This window comes from Hippopotamus amphibius, chromosome 12 (genome assembly GCF_030028045.1).
Source record: "Hippopotamus amphibius kiboko isolate mHipAmp2 chromosome 12, mHipAmp2.hap2, whole genome shotgun sequence".
NCBI classification, from domain to species: domain Eukaryota; kingdom Metazoa; phylum Chordata; class Mammalia; order Artiodactyla; family Hippopotamidae; genus Hippopotamus; species Hippopotamus amphibius.
Genome location: NC_080197.1, coordinates 75,247,079 through 75,265,036, shown reverse-complemented (window position 1 = coordinate 75,265,036; position 17,958 = coordinate 75,247,079). Strand labels below are relative to the sequence as shown.

General features: G+C 55.2%; 2 protein-coding genes across 5 annotated transcripts; both read left to right on the top strand.

The window, feature by feature from the left end:
• Nucleotides 1-2,266: 2,266 nt before the first annotated feature.
• Nucleotides 2,267-8,358, top strand: LRRC23 (leucine rich repeat containing 23). Of its 4 annotated transcripts, none has more exons than XM_057700801.1 (7): nt 2,267-2,313; nt 2,805-2,977; nt 3,062-3,171; nt 3,759-4,012; nt 4,777-4,934; nt 5,546-5,682; nt 7,276-8,358. In XM_057700801.1, exons 2-7 carry the CDS (start codon nt 2,855-2,857, stop codon nt 7,553-7,555), a joined length of 1,062 nt encoding a protein of 353 aa, XP_057556784.1. In that variant the 5' UTR covers nt 2,267-2,313; nt 2,805-2,854; the 3' UTR covers nt 7,556-8,358. The 4 variants fall into 4 exon arrangements, 3 of the variants coding, with proteins under 3 accessions (XP_057556784.1, XP_057556786.1, XP_057556783.1); XR_009048300.1 differs by having other exon boundaries at nt 2,271-2,977; nt 7,276-7,658; nt 8,121-8,358; XM_057700803.1 differs by having other exon boundaries at nt 2,271-2,977; nt 7,276-7,579; nt 8,121-8,358.
• Nucleotides 8,359-8,733: 375 nt separating this feature from the next.
• ENO2 (enolase 2) lies at nt 8,734-16,483 on the top strand. The gene is made up of 12 exons (XM_057702214.1): nt 8,734-8,856; nt 10,057-10,156; nt 10,639-10,734; nt 10,885-10,943; nt 11,232-11,301; nt 11,897-12,030; nt 12,258-12,480; nt 13,367-13,564; nt 14,459-14,660; nt 14,966-15,074; nt 15,238-15,296; nt 15,586-16,483. The coding sequence occupies exons 2-12, from the start codon at nt 10,072-10,074 to the stop codon at nt 15,653-15,655; spliced, it is 1,305 nt and encodes a 434-aa protein (XP_057558197.1). The 5' UTR covers nt 8,734-8,856; nt 10,057-10,071; the 3' UTR covers nt 15,656-16,483.
• The last annotated feature ends 1,475 nt before the right edge of the window (nt 16,484-17,958 follow it).

Genomic DNA, 17,958 nt, shown 5'->3' with positions numbered 1-17,958 from the left:
ATGTCGCATTATATTGAATTACTTGTCCACTAACCCTGTCCCTGGACTGTAAACCCCCTGAAGACAGGGCCTGTGTTTTACTGTCCTTGAGTGCCCAGCAAGTCCAACCTGGCAGATGGTAAGTCTTAACCAAAGCATGCTAAATGATACCTCCCTTTCCTCTGCGCCGAGGAAGAAAATCACATCTTTTTCCTCTGACTACCTCAAAATACCTGGATGTTTGTTTCCCCTCTCCACACTCCAGCAATGTGATAACTCGTTTGCAATGTACTTTTAAACCTTCCAAGAGCTTTCCTATTTACTCTTCTTTATTCCTCACAACAACCCCAGGACCGAGGAAACAGGCAAGGAGCCGGGGTGGGAGTGGGGGTGGGAGTGTTTACTGAGGATCAATGGAGCGAAGGCAGTTACCCATACTGTCTCTTTTAACCATCCAGCAATCCTCTGGGGTGGACATGTTTAGCCCCGTTACACAAATGTGAAAATGCAACCTCAGTAAAATGATATAACTTGCTGAAGAACACACAGCTATTACCTGGTAGAGTAGGTTTGGAACCTGGTGTCTCTGACTTTAAAACCCCGGCTGGTTCCATGATACCGAGATTTGTCTGTGAACTATATTAGCCAAGCTGGACAGGGCAGGAGGTAATATTTCCCGATTTTCAACTCACATCTTCCATCAGACCACTTTTCCTGTTATATAGTCTGTAATCCACAAGTTAACAATCACACGAAACCTTACCTTGTGACCTAATTGTTTTATTTACATCAGATTCTACAGGATTCATAGGATTCCCCCTTCCCCCAAGCAGGAATATTAGCCTCCCTAAACCTTAATTTCCTCTTCTCCCAAATATCTATCTCACAGGACTAGTGTGGAGACTCAATAGCACTTGCAAAGGCATCTAACACAATATCTGGCAGAAATGTCTGGTACAAGGTCCCCCCAGAAATATCTGTTGCATCTCAACCTCTCTTTTCCATCTCCTTCAACAAGTCACACAGGCTTGAGTGTCTGGGTGTGGCTGTATCAGTTCTTTTCATTTGTTTGTTCAATTTTATTTATTATTTATTTTTGGCTGCATTGGGCCTTAGTTGTGGCACGTGGGATCTTCTTTGAGGGGTGCAGGATTTTTTGTTGCAGGCTCTCTAGCTGCGGTGCGAGGGCTTCTCTCTAGTTGTGGCGCGAAGGCTCCAGGGCACGTGGGCTCTGTAGTTGTGAGGCGCAGGCTCAGTTGCCCTGAGGCATGTGAGATCTTAGTTCCCTGACCAGGGATCAAACCTGCGTTCCCTGCATTGGAAGGCAGGTTCTTTACCACTGGACCACTAAGGAAGTCCCTGTATCCGTTCTCGTTGATTATTTATATGACAGTTTCAGATGAGGATTGTTTTAGTGGGCTCCTGTTGGATTTTCTCCCCTTATATCCCATAAAAGGTTTGCATCAAAGGGTGAAGATGGAAATGATCCCAAGTTGGGTTTAGCAATCAATACAGTGCTTCAGCATAGATCACACCCTTACCCCATCTCTGTCAGTTGGTATAGTTAAGCTTATTTTACAGATGAGAAAGTGGAGTCATAGGTAAGTTGGTAGTGAATTGCAGATCTGCCAAGACTTAAACGCAGGCTTTTTTTCGCTGAGCTGCGCAGCTTGCAGGATCTTAGTTCCCTGACCAGGGATTGAACCTGGGCCAAGGGAGAGAGAAAGCACCGAGTCCTAACCACTGGACTGCCAGGGAATTCCCAACAATGCAGGTCATAAGATACATGTGGCCTGGCTCCTTCCACTCCACAAAGCCACCTGCCAAAGGTCTACCTGAAAATAATTGGGTGGGACTAATATTGGCGGAGGAACCAGACCAAATACCCTTGGTCTGGTTGGGAATGAGTTTCTTTTGAATTCACAGTACTTCTGCATTGAGGTTCTGGTTCCTTTAAGGTCTCGGATGACGTAATGCCGAGCCCGGCTTGGGTCCTACCTCTCTGCTCTACTAAGCCCCGCCCGCTGGCTTTTTAGCCCTGGGCCAATTACCGCACCTCATCCGGGTTCCTAGGACTGGAAATTGGGCTGGTAAACAGGCAACTACTGGTCCGCACGCCTCGTGGCGGATTTTCAGTTCGGTTATTCGCGGCTCTTCTCTCAACGGCTGCCAGCTGCGGAAGCCGAGTGCCCGCGCCGCTCCCCCTCCCCCGCCCCGCCCCGTTGCCATAACAGCAGTACACAACGCTTCCTTCTCCCTTGCCCTCTACCAAACTGTCCTTCCCTCTCGGGGCCAACACCTCTCCAGCACAGCTTCTAGTTGAGCAGAACCAGGGTCTGCACCCTTTTGCAAAAGAGGATTGATTGAGTGGGAGGGTTGGAGGCTACGCATCAGGCTGGTGTCCCAGAGGGGACAGGGAAATGAGGCTACGCGGGGTGGGAGAGAAGAAAGGAGCGGAGCAGGGGTTAGAGATGGAAGGGGAGGGGAGGGGTCGGTAGGGGAGTTTGGAGGAGAACTGGCTTAAGGCAGAAGTGGGAAGAACTGAGAAGAGGGGAGTCCAGGAAGCTGGACACCGAGCTGCTGGATAAGTTGGAGCTGTTGAGAAGGGCAGGAAAGGTCTTGGGGGTCTGGGAAGGCATCGAAAGGGAGAGGGGTCCTTGATGGGAAGTATGAAGTGGAGGTTGGGAGTCAAAATGAGATGTTCACAGGGATGAGGAAAGAAGCATAGCTGGCAGGAGGTCTGGGGTGATAGTGTGATGGGAGGGGTAGCCATGAATGGAGGTGAGGGAGGGAGAGTTGGCGGATGCTAAGGAGACCTTTCTCAGGGTGGGGACCTAGCTTGATCTGAGTCCAGAGCCTTCGGCAGGGAAGAAAAATGTCAGATGAAGAAGATCTGGAAGACTTTGAGCCAGGCCTGGATGATCTGGAAAGAGAAGATGACGAGAAGGAGACAGAGGAGTGGGAGGACTACAGGAAGGAGGGAGAAGACTCCGAGGAAGTGAGAGCTTGGAAACTGGGGGGTCCGGGGTTAAGGGCTGGAACTGGGCTGGGAAGGGATGCCTGAGTGCACTTCCTCCTGCAGTGGATATCCACCCCACTCACAGAGGACATGATGAAGGAAGGGCTTTCTTTGCTCTGCAAGACGGGTAATGGACTGGCCCATGCTTACATCAAGCTGGAGGTTAAATACAGGTGTGTCATTGGGGGACCAGAAGAGGTCTGAGGTTGTGGGACCCAGTCTCTTTTCTCAGCCTCCATCCTGGGTGTTTCAGCTGCATTTGGATCTCTGGCATCCTGGGCCAGTGAGGAGGGAAGGATAGAGACTACTTTTCAGGACCCTGTGACTCCCTGCATCAGAGCTGGCCTGAGGAATTGGAGGCTGTGAGAGTGTGGGGTGGGGGTGGGGATTCCTGCTAGACTCCCTCACTTGTTCTTCAGAGTGTCCTTCACAGACACGATTCCTGCCCGTTGTTGAGAACCCACCTACCTTCTCTTCATCCTCCCCAGCCCTCCCATCTGTCAGCCACTCTTCTCTCCACTCTAAGCCATCTTCATACTGCCCTCTGCTTTCACCTCTGACAGCCCTTGCTGGATTCTCTTTTTGTTTGTTTTTGTTTTGTTTGGCCGCACCATGGGGCATATGGGATCTTAGTTTCCTGACCAGGGATTGAACCTGTGCCCCCTGCATCGGAAGCGTGGAGTCTTAACCACTGGACCACCAGGGAAGTCCAGTCCTTGCTGGATTCTTAACCCTGACCCTAGCCTCTACTGTCTCCCAGGGATCTGACAGACATCTATTTGCTGCATTCCTACATCCATCTGCGCTATGTGGATGTTTCTGAAAACCACCTGACTGACTTGTCCCCACTCAATTACCTCACCCACCTGCTCTGGCTCAAGGCTGATGGCAACCGGCTTCGGAGTGCGCAGCTGAACGAACTGCCCTACTTGCAGATCGCTAGCTTCGCCTATAACCAGATCACCGACACTGAAGGCATCTCTCATCCTCGTCTGGCCAGCCTGGATCTCAAAGGTGGGGCTTTAGGATGGGCCTCACAAGATCCCTTCCTCGCCTGGGGCCAACAGAAGTGGGCGGTATGGTCCTTGGCTGTGCCACACATCAGTCTGCCTTCATGCATTCACTCATTCAGACACGTGATGGTTCACGATGACTGTTCTGTGTGCTGGAGATGTAGCAGTGAAGAAAAAAATCCCTATTCTCGTGTAGCTTACACTGTAGTCAGGGGAGGCAGGCAATTATCCATGATCACAATTATTTTATTTTATTTTTTTGGCCACACCATGTGGCATGTGGGATCTTAGTTCCCCAAGCAGGGATCAAACCCGTACCCCCGGCAGTGGAAGTGTGGAGTCCTAACCACTGAAGCACCAGGGAAGTCCCAATGATCACAATAAATAAGTAAATCTATAAAGCATATTAAAAGGAGATAAGTGCTGTGGAAAAAATAAATCACTGTAAAGGAAATGGGGGGCGGCAGGTTGGCGATTTCAAACAGGTTGGTTAGGACAGGGACATTGGGAAATTGACATTTGAGCAAAGACTTGAAGGAGTCTCCTCCTTCATTCACTTCTCAAAGACTTAGGTGGGCATGTCCATCAGGGCCTTGGATCACCAGACTGTTGCCCCAGGGCCCCGCAGGTCTTAAGTCTGGAGCTGTCCCTCCGCGTATTCACCTGGCATTAGAGAAGATGAGGCAGAGGCTCCCCAAATTCCCAGAGGCCCTATTGATGAACATTTGGAGTGGCCCTTTGAATTCTTGACACCCTTCTCCTCAGGGAATCGCATCCACATGGTGACAGGTCTGGACCCCCAAAAGCTGATCAGCCTGCACACACTGGAGCTTCGGAGGAACCAGCTGAACAGCACCCTGGGAATCAACCTTCCTAAGCTGAAGAACCTCTTCCTGGTAGCTCACTGGCTCAGAGGGTGGCTGGTCAGTGCTGGGAAGGGGGCACTGTCTTGGTTCTGGTAGACTCACCTACCGCCTTCATCATCGTCACGATAATTGGTATCATTTCCTGAGCGCTTCCTTGGTGCCAGATACTGTGTGGATGCAGAGTGGAAACAGACAAGGTGCTCACCACCTAGCAGGGCCGATGATACACAGTGTGTAGATAGTATGGAGACGCTTTGCTTTGATACAGGTAGCGGCACCATATGCATAACTGAGGTGCAGATCAGGCTAAGGAAGCCACTTACGTGTTTAGGCTTTTAGACTCTTGAGTTCCCTCATTCCAGGATGGTGCTGAAGCCATTTCTCCTCAGTGGAGCAGTGAGGCTCTTGGGCCAGGGGGTAGGTTGAAGCATCTCCTTAATCAGAGGTGGCTATGATGGGATGGGCAGTAGGGGTTACGGCTGAGCTTTCTCTGGGTTGGCAGCTTCTCCTGGATTCTTTATTCTACACAGATATTTACCCACCTCCACTCCCCTCCTGCACCCTCTCTACCTCTTAGATTTGCTCTTTTGCTGAATCTCTTCTGATTCCTCTTCCTTCCCTCTCCCTGCTCCCCTCTCACAATCTATCTACCATATCCTGGGGTCTAGGCCCAGAACCTGTTGAAGAAAGTGGAAGGCTTGGAGAACCTAAGCAATCTCACTACCTTGCATCTTCGAGACAACCAGATTGAAACTCTGAGTGGCTTCTCCAAGGAAATGAAATCACTGCAGTATCTCAACCTAAGGTATGAACCCACCCCACCTCTACCCCTGACCAGGAGCCACCTTTGATCCTGTGTTCCTCCCTGGTCCCAATCCCCCAGTTCTAGCCCACCCCCAGATTCTCACCTCATCTTCCGTCCTGATCCTCATCCCTCCTTTCCTTACTTTCTTCCGCATCCGTCCTAATCCCAGCACTGAGACCTTTATAGCCTGAAACCCCTGAATCCTATTCATCAGTCCTAATCCTAGCCCTGAGACCTTTATAGCCTGAAACCCCTGAATCCTATTCATCAACCCACATATTGAGAATGTGCTATGTGCTAGGCCTCGTGCTGTGTTTTGGGAACCAGCCAAAGGAATCAGAGATGGTCCCTGTTCTCAAGGGACTCACGGTCTGGCTCAATCCCACATAAGTTTCCACTGCCCTTCTCAGTCTCCTGGGCCCCAATTACCCTTCCAGTTTCCTGCCTATCTTCTCCTGAGCCCCACCTCTAAGGGATGGCCCCATACTGACATAAAACACAAGATGTACTTAGATTTGAAGTGAAAAGAGTATTTAAAAGAAAATCTCTAGATGGAAAGGTACTGAGGATTGAGGCAAGTTTCTTGCAGCCACTTGTCTGATAGAGGATTTTATGTGTGTATCTTATAAGCAAAGATGTAAGGAAATTGCCTCCTTAGTCAACAAGGCCAAATCCTCAGGCTGGCAATGGAAAGAGAGTTTCCAAGTGGGGAGCAGTGGTTGTACCTTGAAGCCCGAAGTCCTGCCCTGACTCCTGGAGCGATCTCTTGCTAATTAGCTCTGCCACCTTGGTCTCCTAGGATGGAGGGGGTATTGTTTTCCTATTAGTGGTGTAGACAGGGATAATGGACCTTCCTCAGTGGCTATTAACCAGGGATATTTGGAAGTGAGTGTAGGAGGGGAGGGGTTGTCTCAGTGACTGGGAGGTGCCTCTAGGGCCAAAGACCTGCAAGCAAGGACAGTCCAGCCTGTGAGAAACACCTCAAATGGTTCAGCCTCCCTTGAGATAAGGCTGAAACACTTAAGCGTGATTTCACAAAGGCATGAGGTGAGAGCATGAAAATAAACACAGAGTATCGTACAATTAGGCACTTTAGGGGAGGAAGCTTTTTCTTCAGCTTGGGAGGCCCCGACCTATCCCTAGCTCCAGGCTCCTTCCTGAGGGAGCACCGAGACAGCACCATCTCCATGAGCCTAGAGCCCAGTTCCTTCTCCACGGGCTCGGGTCCTACCTTCTAACCTCGGATTAGGTATGATGACAGAGAAGTCTGTCCCTGCAAGGGAGATTCCCCCCTACTCCCCAACTACAAGACAGGATTGAGACCTAGCTCTGCTGCTCCAAAAGGATAAATATGACACGTTACAGAATACACTGTGGCACCTAGGGATTCCTGAAGGGCAGAAGCAGGACAGGGGTAGGGTTGCACAGCACCTCTGCAGCAAATCTGGCAGTGCCTGGCAGGGCAATCCACAGAGGCCATGTTTCTAGAGAAACCGGAGCCCAGTGGGAGATTCTCCTTGAAGGCCCCTTGCCTGGCAGCTGGCCTCTGAAGCCCATTGTTCCCTGGTGAACCCCTCCCAACTGCACTGGCAGGGGCAACATGGTGGCCGACCTGGGGGAGCTTGCCAAGCTGCGGGACCTGCCCAAGCTTCGAGCCTTGGTGCTGCTGGACAACCCCTGTACAGACGAGCACGACTACCGCCAGGAGGCCCTGGTGCAGATGGCCCATCTCGAGCGCCTGGACAAGGACTTCTACGAGGAGGAGGAGCGGGCTGAGGCCGATGAGATCCGGCAGAGGATGAAGGAGGAGCAGGAGCAGGAGGCTGAGGCTGAGCCCGAGCCCGAATCAGAACTGGACCAGTCATCGGTCTAGCAGTTCCCCTAGCCTCCAAGGACAGTAAGGAAGCGGGGCAGGGAGGCAGGAAGAGGAGGCCAAGGGCCTGGCAGATGGGGAAGGAGAGTTGCTGTAGGAGGAGGTGGGTGAAGAAGAGAACCCCTGGGGAGACCTGGGTTAGGAGTCAGGTGTGTCTCAGGCTGAGGAGAAAGAACCAGAAGGGCCTAGCAGGAGCTGAGAGAGGCTGAGGAGATACATCAGGAGGCCTGAGGAGTGAGCGATGTGAATGGGGTGGCAGGCAGAGATGTGGGTGTGGGATGGGCAGCCGGGTCTGAGGCATGGTGGTGAGGGGGCAGGTTGGGGGCTGTGTATGAGGACGGCAGCTGAGCCTAGGGAAGAATGCAGGAGAGGAAGATCCTACACTAAAGAGCCAAAGCTAAAAACAACAGGACTCAGGCTGAAGGAAGAAAGGAGGGCAGACTGAGGCAGAAAGAGACAGAGGCTATGAACCCAGGGAAGGTGGCAGCTGGCATTTCAGATGGGGCAGGGGCAGCAGGGGGCCTGCAGTGGGGCCCAGAGGCTTGACTTCTGTCTCTTCCGCCAGGAGATCTGGCCCCAAGCCTGAGAAGACTCCCAGTTGGGGGGGGGCCCACATGCACACCCCCTCTTCCGGAGACAGAGGATGCCTTCTCTTGCCCCAGGCCTGGCAATTCATCACAGCCAGCGGCCAAGGCTCTGTGACAGGCACCTGGGCAGCGGTGACTCGGCGGGGGGCAGCCCTCTGGTGGGAGCCAGGCCTGGATGAGCTGAGGGGATGCTTGAAGAATGGGCGCAGAGGAGCTGCGGGGGAGGCAGCCTGGGGTGTTAGGAACAGTTCGGTTTTCCAATAAAGAGACATTTTGATACTCTTGTGTCTGACTGGGTTTGTGCGGCAGAGTCTGTACGTGGGATTCTCTGGTGATCACTGGCATGAAGCTGAGACTGTTACTTTCTAGGGGGTGGGGGGTGGGTATGAATACACGTGGGCGGTGGGGGCTAGGTCCTGGGTGGCCCCCCAACCCCTCCCACGTCGATCTCCTCCAGCCCTCCCTACCCCATCCCATCGGGCCCCCACCCGCGTTCCTACGTGCGCCTCCACCGGCGGCTCCTGACTCATCGGGGGCTCCGGGTCACATGCGCCCGCCCGGTCCTATCGGCGCCTCCCCCCTCCTGCCCCCCGCCCGCCGCCCGGGAGCCGCAGCCGCCGCCGCCGCCACTCCCGCTCTCTCTGCGCCGCCACCGCCACCACTGCCAGCGCCACCGACAGCGCCACCGCCACAGGCTGGGTCTGCAGCCCCAAGGTGAAGCCCCAGCCGAGCCCCGCGCCCCTCTGGCCTCCTCCCCTCGCCGCCGCGCCCCCGCCCCTCTCCCCGGACCTCGCGCATCCCTCGCCCCGAGGCGCTGCGCACCTGCTCCGCCAACCACCCCGGCACCTCCTTCCCCAGCCTCCCCCTCCTGGTTCTCTCGGTCTCAGGCTGTTCCCCCTCCTCCTTCGGGCGCCAGGCCTCTCCGCACCTGTGTCTCTCTAACTGTGCCTTTCTCCACCCTTGTCTGCGCCCTCCCCATACCCTTCTTCGCCTCTGGTTCTGCCAATGATAAGGTTTTGGGGTCTCCCCGCGCTGTGCATTTTTTTACCCTGGCACGTCCCTTGGCTTTGCATCTGGGAAGTGTCTTCTCTAACCCTGCCTCAGCATCCGCAGACTTCCTCTAGACCCCCTCGCTCCCACTCCTCCCCCTCTTCGCCCACTCGGGTTACAGTGCTTCTCTTCGCTGCACGGGGGAGGGATGGGAGGAGAGAAGAATTTGTTTAGGGGCCTGGGGAGGACCGGCCCAGCTTTGCCTCTCCCCACGGGCCTCTCCTCCTCCCCCCATCCCAAGGCAACCCCAGAGACTGAGGGCCCTCTCCCCAGACTTCTCTACTGTACATCTCTCGGGCAGAGGAGGGGCATACATTTGGAGGGAGATTGGGAACCTTAGAGTGGGGGTTGGGGTGTTAGATTGGGGGGATGGAGGCTCGGGAGGAGAGGCCCCCGCTGCCCATACGACCCATGCTCTTCTTGGCTCCAAGGAGAAATGCAAACCTGGCAGCCGTACCGCCCTGAGGAGATCTGGGGGAACCCCACCAGCCGGCTGCTGAAGCTGCTGAGGGGGCGAGGGAACCGCTGCCGTGCCCCTCCCCTCCTCACTGCGGTGTCCTCGTGTCTCGTTTTTTTTTTATCTTACCCCGCCCCCCACTGCAGTGACCTCCCCTTCCTCACTGCATTGACCTTCTCCTCTCCCCACGGGCGGGGTGGGGGGTGGGATCCCTTCTGGAGCCGATGACTGCAACCAGTTCCTCCCCACCCCCCACCCACTGCAGTAACCTCTTTCCCATCCCTCCCAGCCTCCCAGCCTCCCAGCCTCCCAGCCTCCCAGCCTCCCAGCCTCTGGCCCCTCCCACTTATCTCAGGCTCCACCCCTCTAAGCCTCTTATCTTTCTCCTTCCTTCCCTTCCACCCAAGGAGATCCCAGCCATCATGTCCATAGAGAAGGTCTGGGCCCGGGAGATCCTGGACTCCCGTGGGAATCCCACGGTGGAGGTGGATCTCTACACTGCCAAAGGTAATGGGCAGGGCCAGGGCCTGCCCACAACCCCCATGCTGGGTTTGCCCCCGCCTGGGATGGGAGGCTTCCCAGGTTCCCAGTGGAGTTGGGGTGCTAGGCCAGGCTCACCAGCCTGGAGTGCGGGGTGCATCCTCCTTGTCCAGGGGAACCAGGAGAGGCCGGTCTCTGTGTGCTAGCTTAGTGTGTGATACACACCCCGCCTCTGTCCTCTGTGTGTGTACGGTGTGTGTACCGTGTGCGTTTGTGTGTGCACCTGCATAGCTTCATTCCTGGGAGTTCCCGCTTGTGCATGCGGGACCTCAGTTGGGCGGAGGAGGCCACTGCTTGTGCATCCACATCCGTGTGTGGGGGGGGATGTTAAGGAGCGGCGTGGGGAGGGGGCTGGGTGCAGCCGCAGGGGCGTGGAGCTGGAAGGCTGAAGGAATCCCCAGTCCCCGCGGTGTACTCGCTCTCCCTCCTCATGCCACGTTCCCTCCCAGGTCTTTTCCGGGCTGCGGTGCCCAGTGGAGCCTCCACTGGTATCTATGAGGCCCTGGAGCTAAGGGATGGGGACAAACAGCGTTACTTAGGCAAAGGTGAGGCCATTTGTCTTTTCCGGGCTCTCTCATCCCTCTGCTGGGGACCTCACACCAGTCCCCGAGCCTCTTCCTTCATGACTTCCCCCCATCTTTTCCCTCCTGCCCCCTCCTGGCCTGACCCGGCCTGACCTCTCTGCCTCTCCCCAGGTGTCCTGAAGGCAGTGGAGCACATCAACACCACCATCGCCCCGGCCCTCATCAGCTCAGTGAGGCCCACTCTTTGCTGGGGGTGGGGACGAGGGTCCTGGAAGGAATCCTGGATTGGGGAGGATGAAGAAGAGGGAGAAAGGTCCACCTCTTGGGAATCATGGTTACAGAGGGAAGGGTGCCCCCTGCTCCCATGGGGGTTCGTGTCCCCCAATCCAGACAGGCTGCTGTCACAGGAACCTGGTCGGACCCTGGTTGGATGTGAGCCTGTGTGTGGATGTGGGGGGTCCTCTGGCTTAGGGTCCAGCCTCCATCCTGGCTTCGGGTGATCAAGGCTCTGCTCACAGGGTCTCTCTGTGGTGGAACAAGAGAAGCTGGACAACCTGATGTTGGACTTGGATGGAACTGAGAACAAGTGTAAGCAACGGCTGGGAGAGATTGGGGGTGGGAGGGGGGACTCGTGGAGCAGATGGAGAACTGAGGCGCCAGAGCTGTGGGGGATGTGAAGCATGATCTGGGACTTCCCTGATGGTCCAGTGGTTAGGGCTCTGTGCTTGCACTTCCACTGCAGAAGGCTCGGCTTCCATCCCTGGTTGGGGAACTAAGATCCCACACACCGGGAGGTGTGACCAAAAAAAAAAAAAAAAAAAGGAAAAAAAAGAAGGATGACCCAAGGAGGACTAGCCCTTCAAGAGACTATGAGCTTAACGCCAGTGGGAGAGAGTGACATTAGACAGAAGGGAGAAATCTGCAGCATAAGGAGGGGGGAGTTGGCGGGAGATAGTCGATGGTCCCAGGGATGTTTAGCAATAGTGCGGCTCTCTGCCCTTTCCAATCACCAGTCCCCTCAACCCCCCACTATTTTCAGGAAAGGATGGATGAGTTGTTGCAGGATTAGAGAGGGAGGAGGGGGTCTCCTTTAGGGGCTCATTTTGGGGACTATAGGTGGAGGCGAGGGCTGGATGGGGGAAGGGGACGTGTTTGCTCAGTGCCTTCCTCTGTAATCTCCCAGCCAAGTTTGGGGCCAATGCCATCCTGGGTGTGTCCCTGGCTGTGTGTAAGGCAGGGGCAGCTGAGCGGGAGTTGCCCCTCTACCGCCACATTGCTCAGCTGGCCGGGAACTCAGACCTCATCCTGCCTGTGCCGGTGAGCACCCTCCCTGCCTGTACCTCTCCCAGGGGTGGGAGGGGAGGCAGCAGGAAGCCTCGTGAGGACGGATGGGAGGAAAGGGATTGGGGGCTGCTAAAGAGAAAAGGTGGGGACAGGGGACTCTAAGTCCGGGAAGCTAGAGGAAGTTTGGGATCTTGGGTTGACACTTCCAGAGGCAGAGAGGGAAGTGCTCCATGACTTTTCTGTCCTCCTGTGGCTCCCAGGCCTTCAATGTGATCAACGGGGGCTCTCACGCTGGGAACAAGCTGGCCATGCAGGAGTTTATGATCCTCCCAGTGGGTGCCGAGAGCTTTCGGGATGCCATGCGACTCGGGGCGGAGGTCTACCACACACTCAAGGGCGTTATCAAGGACAAGTATGGCAAGGATGCCACCAATGTGGGAGATGAAGGTGGCTTTGCCCCCAATATCCTGGAGAACAGTGAAGGTGAGGCCAGGAAGCCCACTCCCAGCTCTAAGTCTCACTCCATCCTGGGACATCAGGAAGGGCTACACCCGCACCAAGTCCTGAGGCTGCTGTGTGAGGGTCCTTGAGCTAATTTCAAGAGGTCCTTGTCCTCAGAGCGGGTGCCAGAGGGCCTAAGGAATTCACACGCAGGTCTAAGAGGACAGTCTTTACCTGCCCAGCCAGATCTGTTAGCATCTGCAGGTTCCCACTGGAACCCCTGGGGATGCTGGGAGGTGGTCTAGGTGACCTGTGGGATCCATCCCCACCTTCAGCTCCAACGGAGTCTCAGTTTGATGAGAAACACCATATCCAGGGAACCCACTTCAAATATCTATCCCATTCCCACCCCAACCTCTTAGACCGCTGGGATCCCAAATTTTTCTTTGCCCTGGGAGAAATCTTACAGTGAAAAGAAACTATACAGGCAGGTAGTGGCTAAGAGTTAACTTTCTGGTGCCAAATTGCCTGGATTTGAACCTTGACTTTAAGAGTTGCTCGCTGGTGATCTTGCTCACTTAACTTCTCTGTGCTTCTCTTTCTTATCTGCAAAATGGGAATAACAGTATCTACCTCTTAGCATCATTGTGAGGATTAAATGAGATCATATGTGTAAAGTGCACAGGTGCCATAGTTAGCCCTCAATAAATGATAGCTATTAAAAAAAAAACTATTCTTAGCAGAATTCCATTCCTCTGCCTTCCTAGAAGTTGGCCTGCTCATCGCAGACCTGGGAATAACCCCAAAATAACCTTAACCAGACCTCTCCCCAGCAATAGCCCTCCACCTCTGCTCTGAATTTCTTTCTATTTCTCATTCCTCCTTGCCCACCCTTCCTGCTGATGACCTCACTGTATTCCATCCCCAGCCCTGGAGCTGGTCAAGGAAGCCATTGACAAGGCTGGCTACACTGAGAAGATCGTCATTGGCATGGATGTTGCCGCCTCGGAGTTTCATCGTGATGGCAAATATGACTTGGACTTCAAGTCTCCTGCTGATCCTTCCCGATACATCACTGGGGACCAGCTGGGGGCCCTCTACCAGGACTTTGTCAGGGACTATCCTGGTGAGAACAGGGGCTGTGGCAGGGGGAGGGCAGGGGGCAGGCAGGGATGCGTTGGGGCAGCTCTGGACCTTACGGGGTGTGGACTCAGGGGCCAGGTAGAGATGTCTTGAGAAGAACCTGAGCGCCAGGGATGGGGTGAAGGAGCCTCCTGTAGAGGCTGGTCTTTGGATGTTGTGTAAATGTTCAGGTACCTGTGGTGAATCTCTTCTGTCTGCTTTGGATCCTCATTAAAATCATGAACTCTGAAGCTGTGGGATCATGGGAGGGTTTGGAAGGAACCAGGCACAATGAGAGGGTGACTGGAACTAGCACAGTTCAGGATCTTTGGTTGATAAAACTGGATGCTGGAGAATTCCCTGGCAGTCCAGCGGTTAGGACTCTGTGCTTTCACTGCTGAGGGCACGGGTTCAGTCCCTGGTCAGGGAACTAACATCCCACATGCCGCCAGTGCGGCCAAAACAAAACTGGATGCTGAATGGGGCTGGACATGATGTGTGGCCACAACAGGAGGGTGAGGAGGAGCTGAATCACCCTCTCCACATCTCCCAAGGGCTTTTACCCCTGGATGGAGGCAGTTGGTTTCCATCTTCCTGGGACAGAGTGAGAGAAAATAGACATAAATTGCAGAATGAAGGATTAGCAATGAGGAAGGGCTTCCTGGTAGAAAATAAGAAAATACAAAGAGAGGTTGTGGGAAAGTTTCTAAACCCTTGTTTTTTGAAAGGTTTCATGAAAGAAGCAAGATAAGAATCAGGGCAGGCTTATTTCAGGGGGGTGAGAAGCAGGGGTGAATGAGGAGGCGGAGTTGGCCAGGTGATCTGATCTGTCCCTTTGGGGAATCTAAGCGGGGTGTTCCTGCCTGACGCGGAGTCCCCCTCATCGCTCTCCCGACAGTGGTCTCTATTGAGGACCCCTTTGACCAGGATGATTGGGCTGCCTGGTCCAAGTTCACAGCCAACGTGGGGATCCAAATTGTGGGTGATGACCTGACAGTGACCAACCCAAAGCGAATTGAGCGCGCCGTGGAGGAGAAGGCCTGCAACTGTCTGCTGCTGAAGGTCAACCAGATCGGTTCAGTCACCGAAGCCATCCAAGCGTGAGTGACTCCAGGCCATCCCGGACTCAGTCCGTTTTTGCAGGACACCTCTTACCAGTGCCCCCAGCCCCCTCTCTCACCAGTGACCCCAACCCCGTCTCTCAGGACTGCCCTCAGCCCTGTCTTGCCCACAGGTCCTCAAGGGGGCAGGGGACCAGGGGTTGCCTTCGCAGCTCTCCTGGTTCTGCTCCCTCCACCCAGAGTCCCTGCTCCCCTCGCAGGCAGTTTCTCTGCAGATGTTGGGGCTGGGGAGAGGGTGCCGCTGGCATGAGGGGCTGGGGCTCAGTGCTGCTGTGTGGACGCAGGTGCAAGCTGGCCCAGGAGAATGGCTGGGGGGTCATGGTGAGTCACCGCTCGGGAGAGACTGAGGACACGTTCATCTCGGACCTGGTGGTGGGGCTGTGCACAGGCCAGGTGAGCACCAGGGAGCCCTTTGTGCAATTGGTGGGTTTTCGGCTCAGGTGGCTCTCTCCTTCCGGGTGTTGGTGGGTGTCAGGGGAATTTCAAGGGAGTATATGTTTTCTTTCACGGGGCGAAGGGGTGGCCACCGAGCTGCTTATCTTTTGGGGTGTTTCAGATCAAGACTGGTGCCCCGTGCCGTTCTGAGCGTCTGGCTAAGTACAACCAGCTCATGAGGTGAGGGAACCCGGGGAATGGAAGCCCAGAGGGTTATAAGCTGTGTGTGTCCACTGCTTCATCTCTGGTGCCTGGGGCCTGGAGAACAGTAGACACCCAGAAAATACTTGTTTTTGAATGATGGGTTTGCAGATGGCCTGACTGACAGCCCAGGGAATGCTCCCGCTCAGGCCAGGAGCCAGGAGCAGGTGGTGTGGGGCGGGGCTGGGAGGGTGGTGGGGCCTCCTGGGAAGAGAGGTGGGGTCCTCCTGCTTCCCTGACTGTTTCCTTTCGGACTCACCTCTCTCAGAATCGAAGAAGAACTGGGGGATGAAGCTCGCTTCGCTGGGCATAATTTCCGCAACCCCAGCGTGCTGTGATCCCTCTACCCGCCTGAAGACTTGGAACCCCTCGCCCGTCCTCTTGGAATCTCTTCCTTCCGGTCCTGCTCGAAATTTCACCCCAGACACCCCGGCTGACCTGCTGCGCTGCTCCTTGGCTGGTCCAGCCCCTGCTCTCTCTGCTCTCCCCCTCTCTGGGTTCCACACTCTCCACTCCTTCCTTTTTCTTCTCCCTCCTCAAAAACCAGCCATGGACTGAGGATTTTAAGAGTGTCTATAGAAGATGGATCAGGGTCTGTGCCAGAGCGTCAGGGTTGGTTGTTGTGGTGTGTAGCGGGGCCGTGTGTCCTGTGTACTTTGCGCTGGGTCCGTGCATTTCCAGGTTGCATGTGAGGCAGGAACTGCACAGTGCTGAGTGGAGGGGAGTGCAGGCCTGGCCTAAGGCTCCGATGTATTATTTATTCATTTATTTATTTTTCATTCCTCCTGTTAATGAATCACTTCCTCATAACTCCAGGGCCAGAAACTGGCCTGACTGGAGGGGACCATGGGTCTGTATTTCATGTGACATGTGATTCTGAGGTGGCCTGGAGTGGGGGTCTTGCTGGAATGGGAAGGGTAACAGAAAGCGGCCTCGATGATGGTTCCTGTGTGTGTTCCAAGCCTTAACTGCAGCCTGGCTCGGGCCAGGGGTGGGGCTGTGCGCCTGGGGGCTCTTCCCCTGTTCCTGTCTCCCCAGCCCTAGCCTCCCTGTCCTTCCTCCAGCTGCACCCGAGCACTGTCTCACTCCCCCATGCCGAGTTCCACAGCTGCCAGCACCTCTGCGGCACTGAAATGAGCACCACCATTAAAGTCTGAGTCACCGTGCATTACTGTGTCTGAGGAGTCTTATACTCTAGTCCACACAAGGGGAGAGGAGATGGAGCCCCTGGAAGTCGGTGAAACTGGATAGCAGAGCTGGGGAGGGCAAAAAAAAAGTGCAAGAAACCCAACAAATAGGCCAGGAGGATGGCATTGCACCCTGGCCAGGTGGGGAGCACGTTGCCCTGCCTTTTCAGCAGCAAGCCTGGCCCCAGGATCCAGATGAATTAGGGGTTCTTAACCTGGGGTCCAAGAATTCCTAAAAGTATCAAAAATTGTGTGTGTACATGCATTTTTGGAGAAAGGGATCCAAAGTATTTGCAGATTCACCAAGGGCCTTGACCAGAGAAGGAATAAAGCTGTGCAGCTGCATTACTGGACCTCTCCCACACCAAGCCCTGGCTGCTTCTGAGATGGAACAGCACTGCCTGGGCAGTGCCCCCTGCAAGGTGAGGACCCAAGGAGGGAAGAATGGTACCAGGGGGTACAGAGGCCTGAGGAAACAGCCTCCCAGTAACCTTGAGACTCAACACCTGGAGTGCTCAACAGGCCCCTGGCTGGGTCAGCTTGGGAGTACGGTGCCGGGGGTGGCGGGAGACCCACTATCACTCTTCAGCTCCAGTGGAGCGCCAGCATGGAGAGGGGAACCAGGGAAGCCCCCTCGCAGGGCCTGGAAACCCTGGGGCAGCCGGTGTGGGCTGTGGGGAGCTGCGGCCACTAGAGGGAGTCAAGGTTCTGCAGGATGCCGACTGCACTGGCGCCAGGGTGAGGGTGGGAGGAATGGCAAGGCTGCTCCCTCTGTGGGCCTCCCACTCCGCTTCTACTGAGTTCTGGTCCTGGGCCCCCTCTGCCATCCTGCCCAGCTCCCCGGGACTGGAAGAGGATTCCATTTCTGTTCGGCAGGACCTGTTTCTCTGCTTTTCTCCTTTCCCGTGTTGCTGACAACTCAGCCCTTTTCAGTCAGAGGGTTTCTCGCCTTGGCCTCTGTGCCTCTTCATTCCAGGGCGGGCATCTCAGCCGCTCGCCCTTCTCTGCTCTGGGTGGGGAGGGGTGGGGGTGGGGGTGAGGCTTTCTGTTTCCCTTGGGGCACACCGTACTTTTCTCTGGGGTCCATTAGATCCACCTTTCTTCAGTCACTCTTGGACTGACTCCTGGTTGGAGCCACATTTCCTAAGCTCTGCCCTTTCCTCCTTGCTAGGTCACCTCGTGCCACACCCCCCCCCCCCCAACCCCTCAGGTACTGGGTTGGATTGGGTTACAGCTAGCTCTGCCTGGGCCTCCCAGGCCCCTCTCTCCACTTTCCTTTTGTGCCGTTGCCTGGAGACGGGTGGGTTGTGGGGTCTGGGGCCAGAGAGGGAGCTGGGGTGAGTGATGGTGGTGGGGTGTGTGTGATGCTCCCTGAAGCTGAGCTGCGAGCCTGGCCCTGATGTAGGGGAGGAATTGGAGAGAGTAGGCCCTGGCTTCTCTTCTCACTCTCCTCC

Bases quoted from the DNA above. Each gene is read 5' to 3' on its own strand.
- LRRC23 (XM_057700801.1), top strand. From the start codon at position 2,855: ATGTCAGATGAAGAAGATCTGGAAGACTTTGAGCCAGGCCTGGATGAT. The intron at 2,978-3,061 runs GTGAGAGCTTGG...TTCCTCCTGCAG, and splicing joins AGGGAGAAGACTCCGAGGAA to TGGATATCCACCCCACTCAC. The intron at 4,935-5,545 runs GTCAGTGCTGGG...CCTGGGGTCTAG, and splicing joins ACTGGCTCAGAGGGTGGCTG to GCCCAGAACCTGTTGAAGAA.
- ENO2 (XM_057702214.1), top strand. From the start codon at position 10,072: ATGTCCATAGAGAAGGTCTGGGCCCGGGAGATCCTGGACTCCCGTGGG. The intron at 13,565-14,458 runs GTGAGAACAGGG...CTCTCCCGACAG, and splicing joins CTTTGTCAGGGACTATCCTG to TGGTCTCTATTGAGGACCCC. The intron at 15,297-15,585 runs GTGAGGGAACCC...CACCTCTCTCAG, and splicing joins AAGTACAACCAGCTCATGAG to AATCGAAGAAGAACTGGGGG.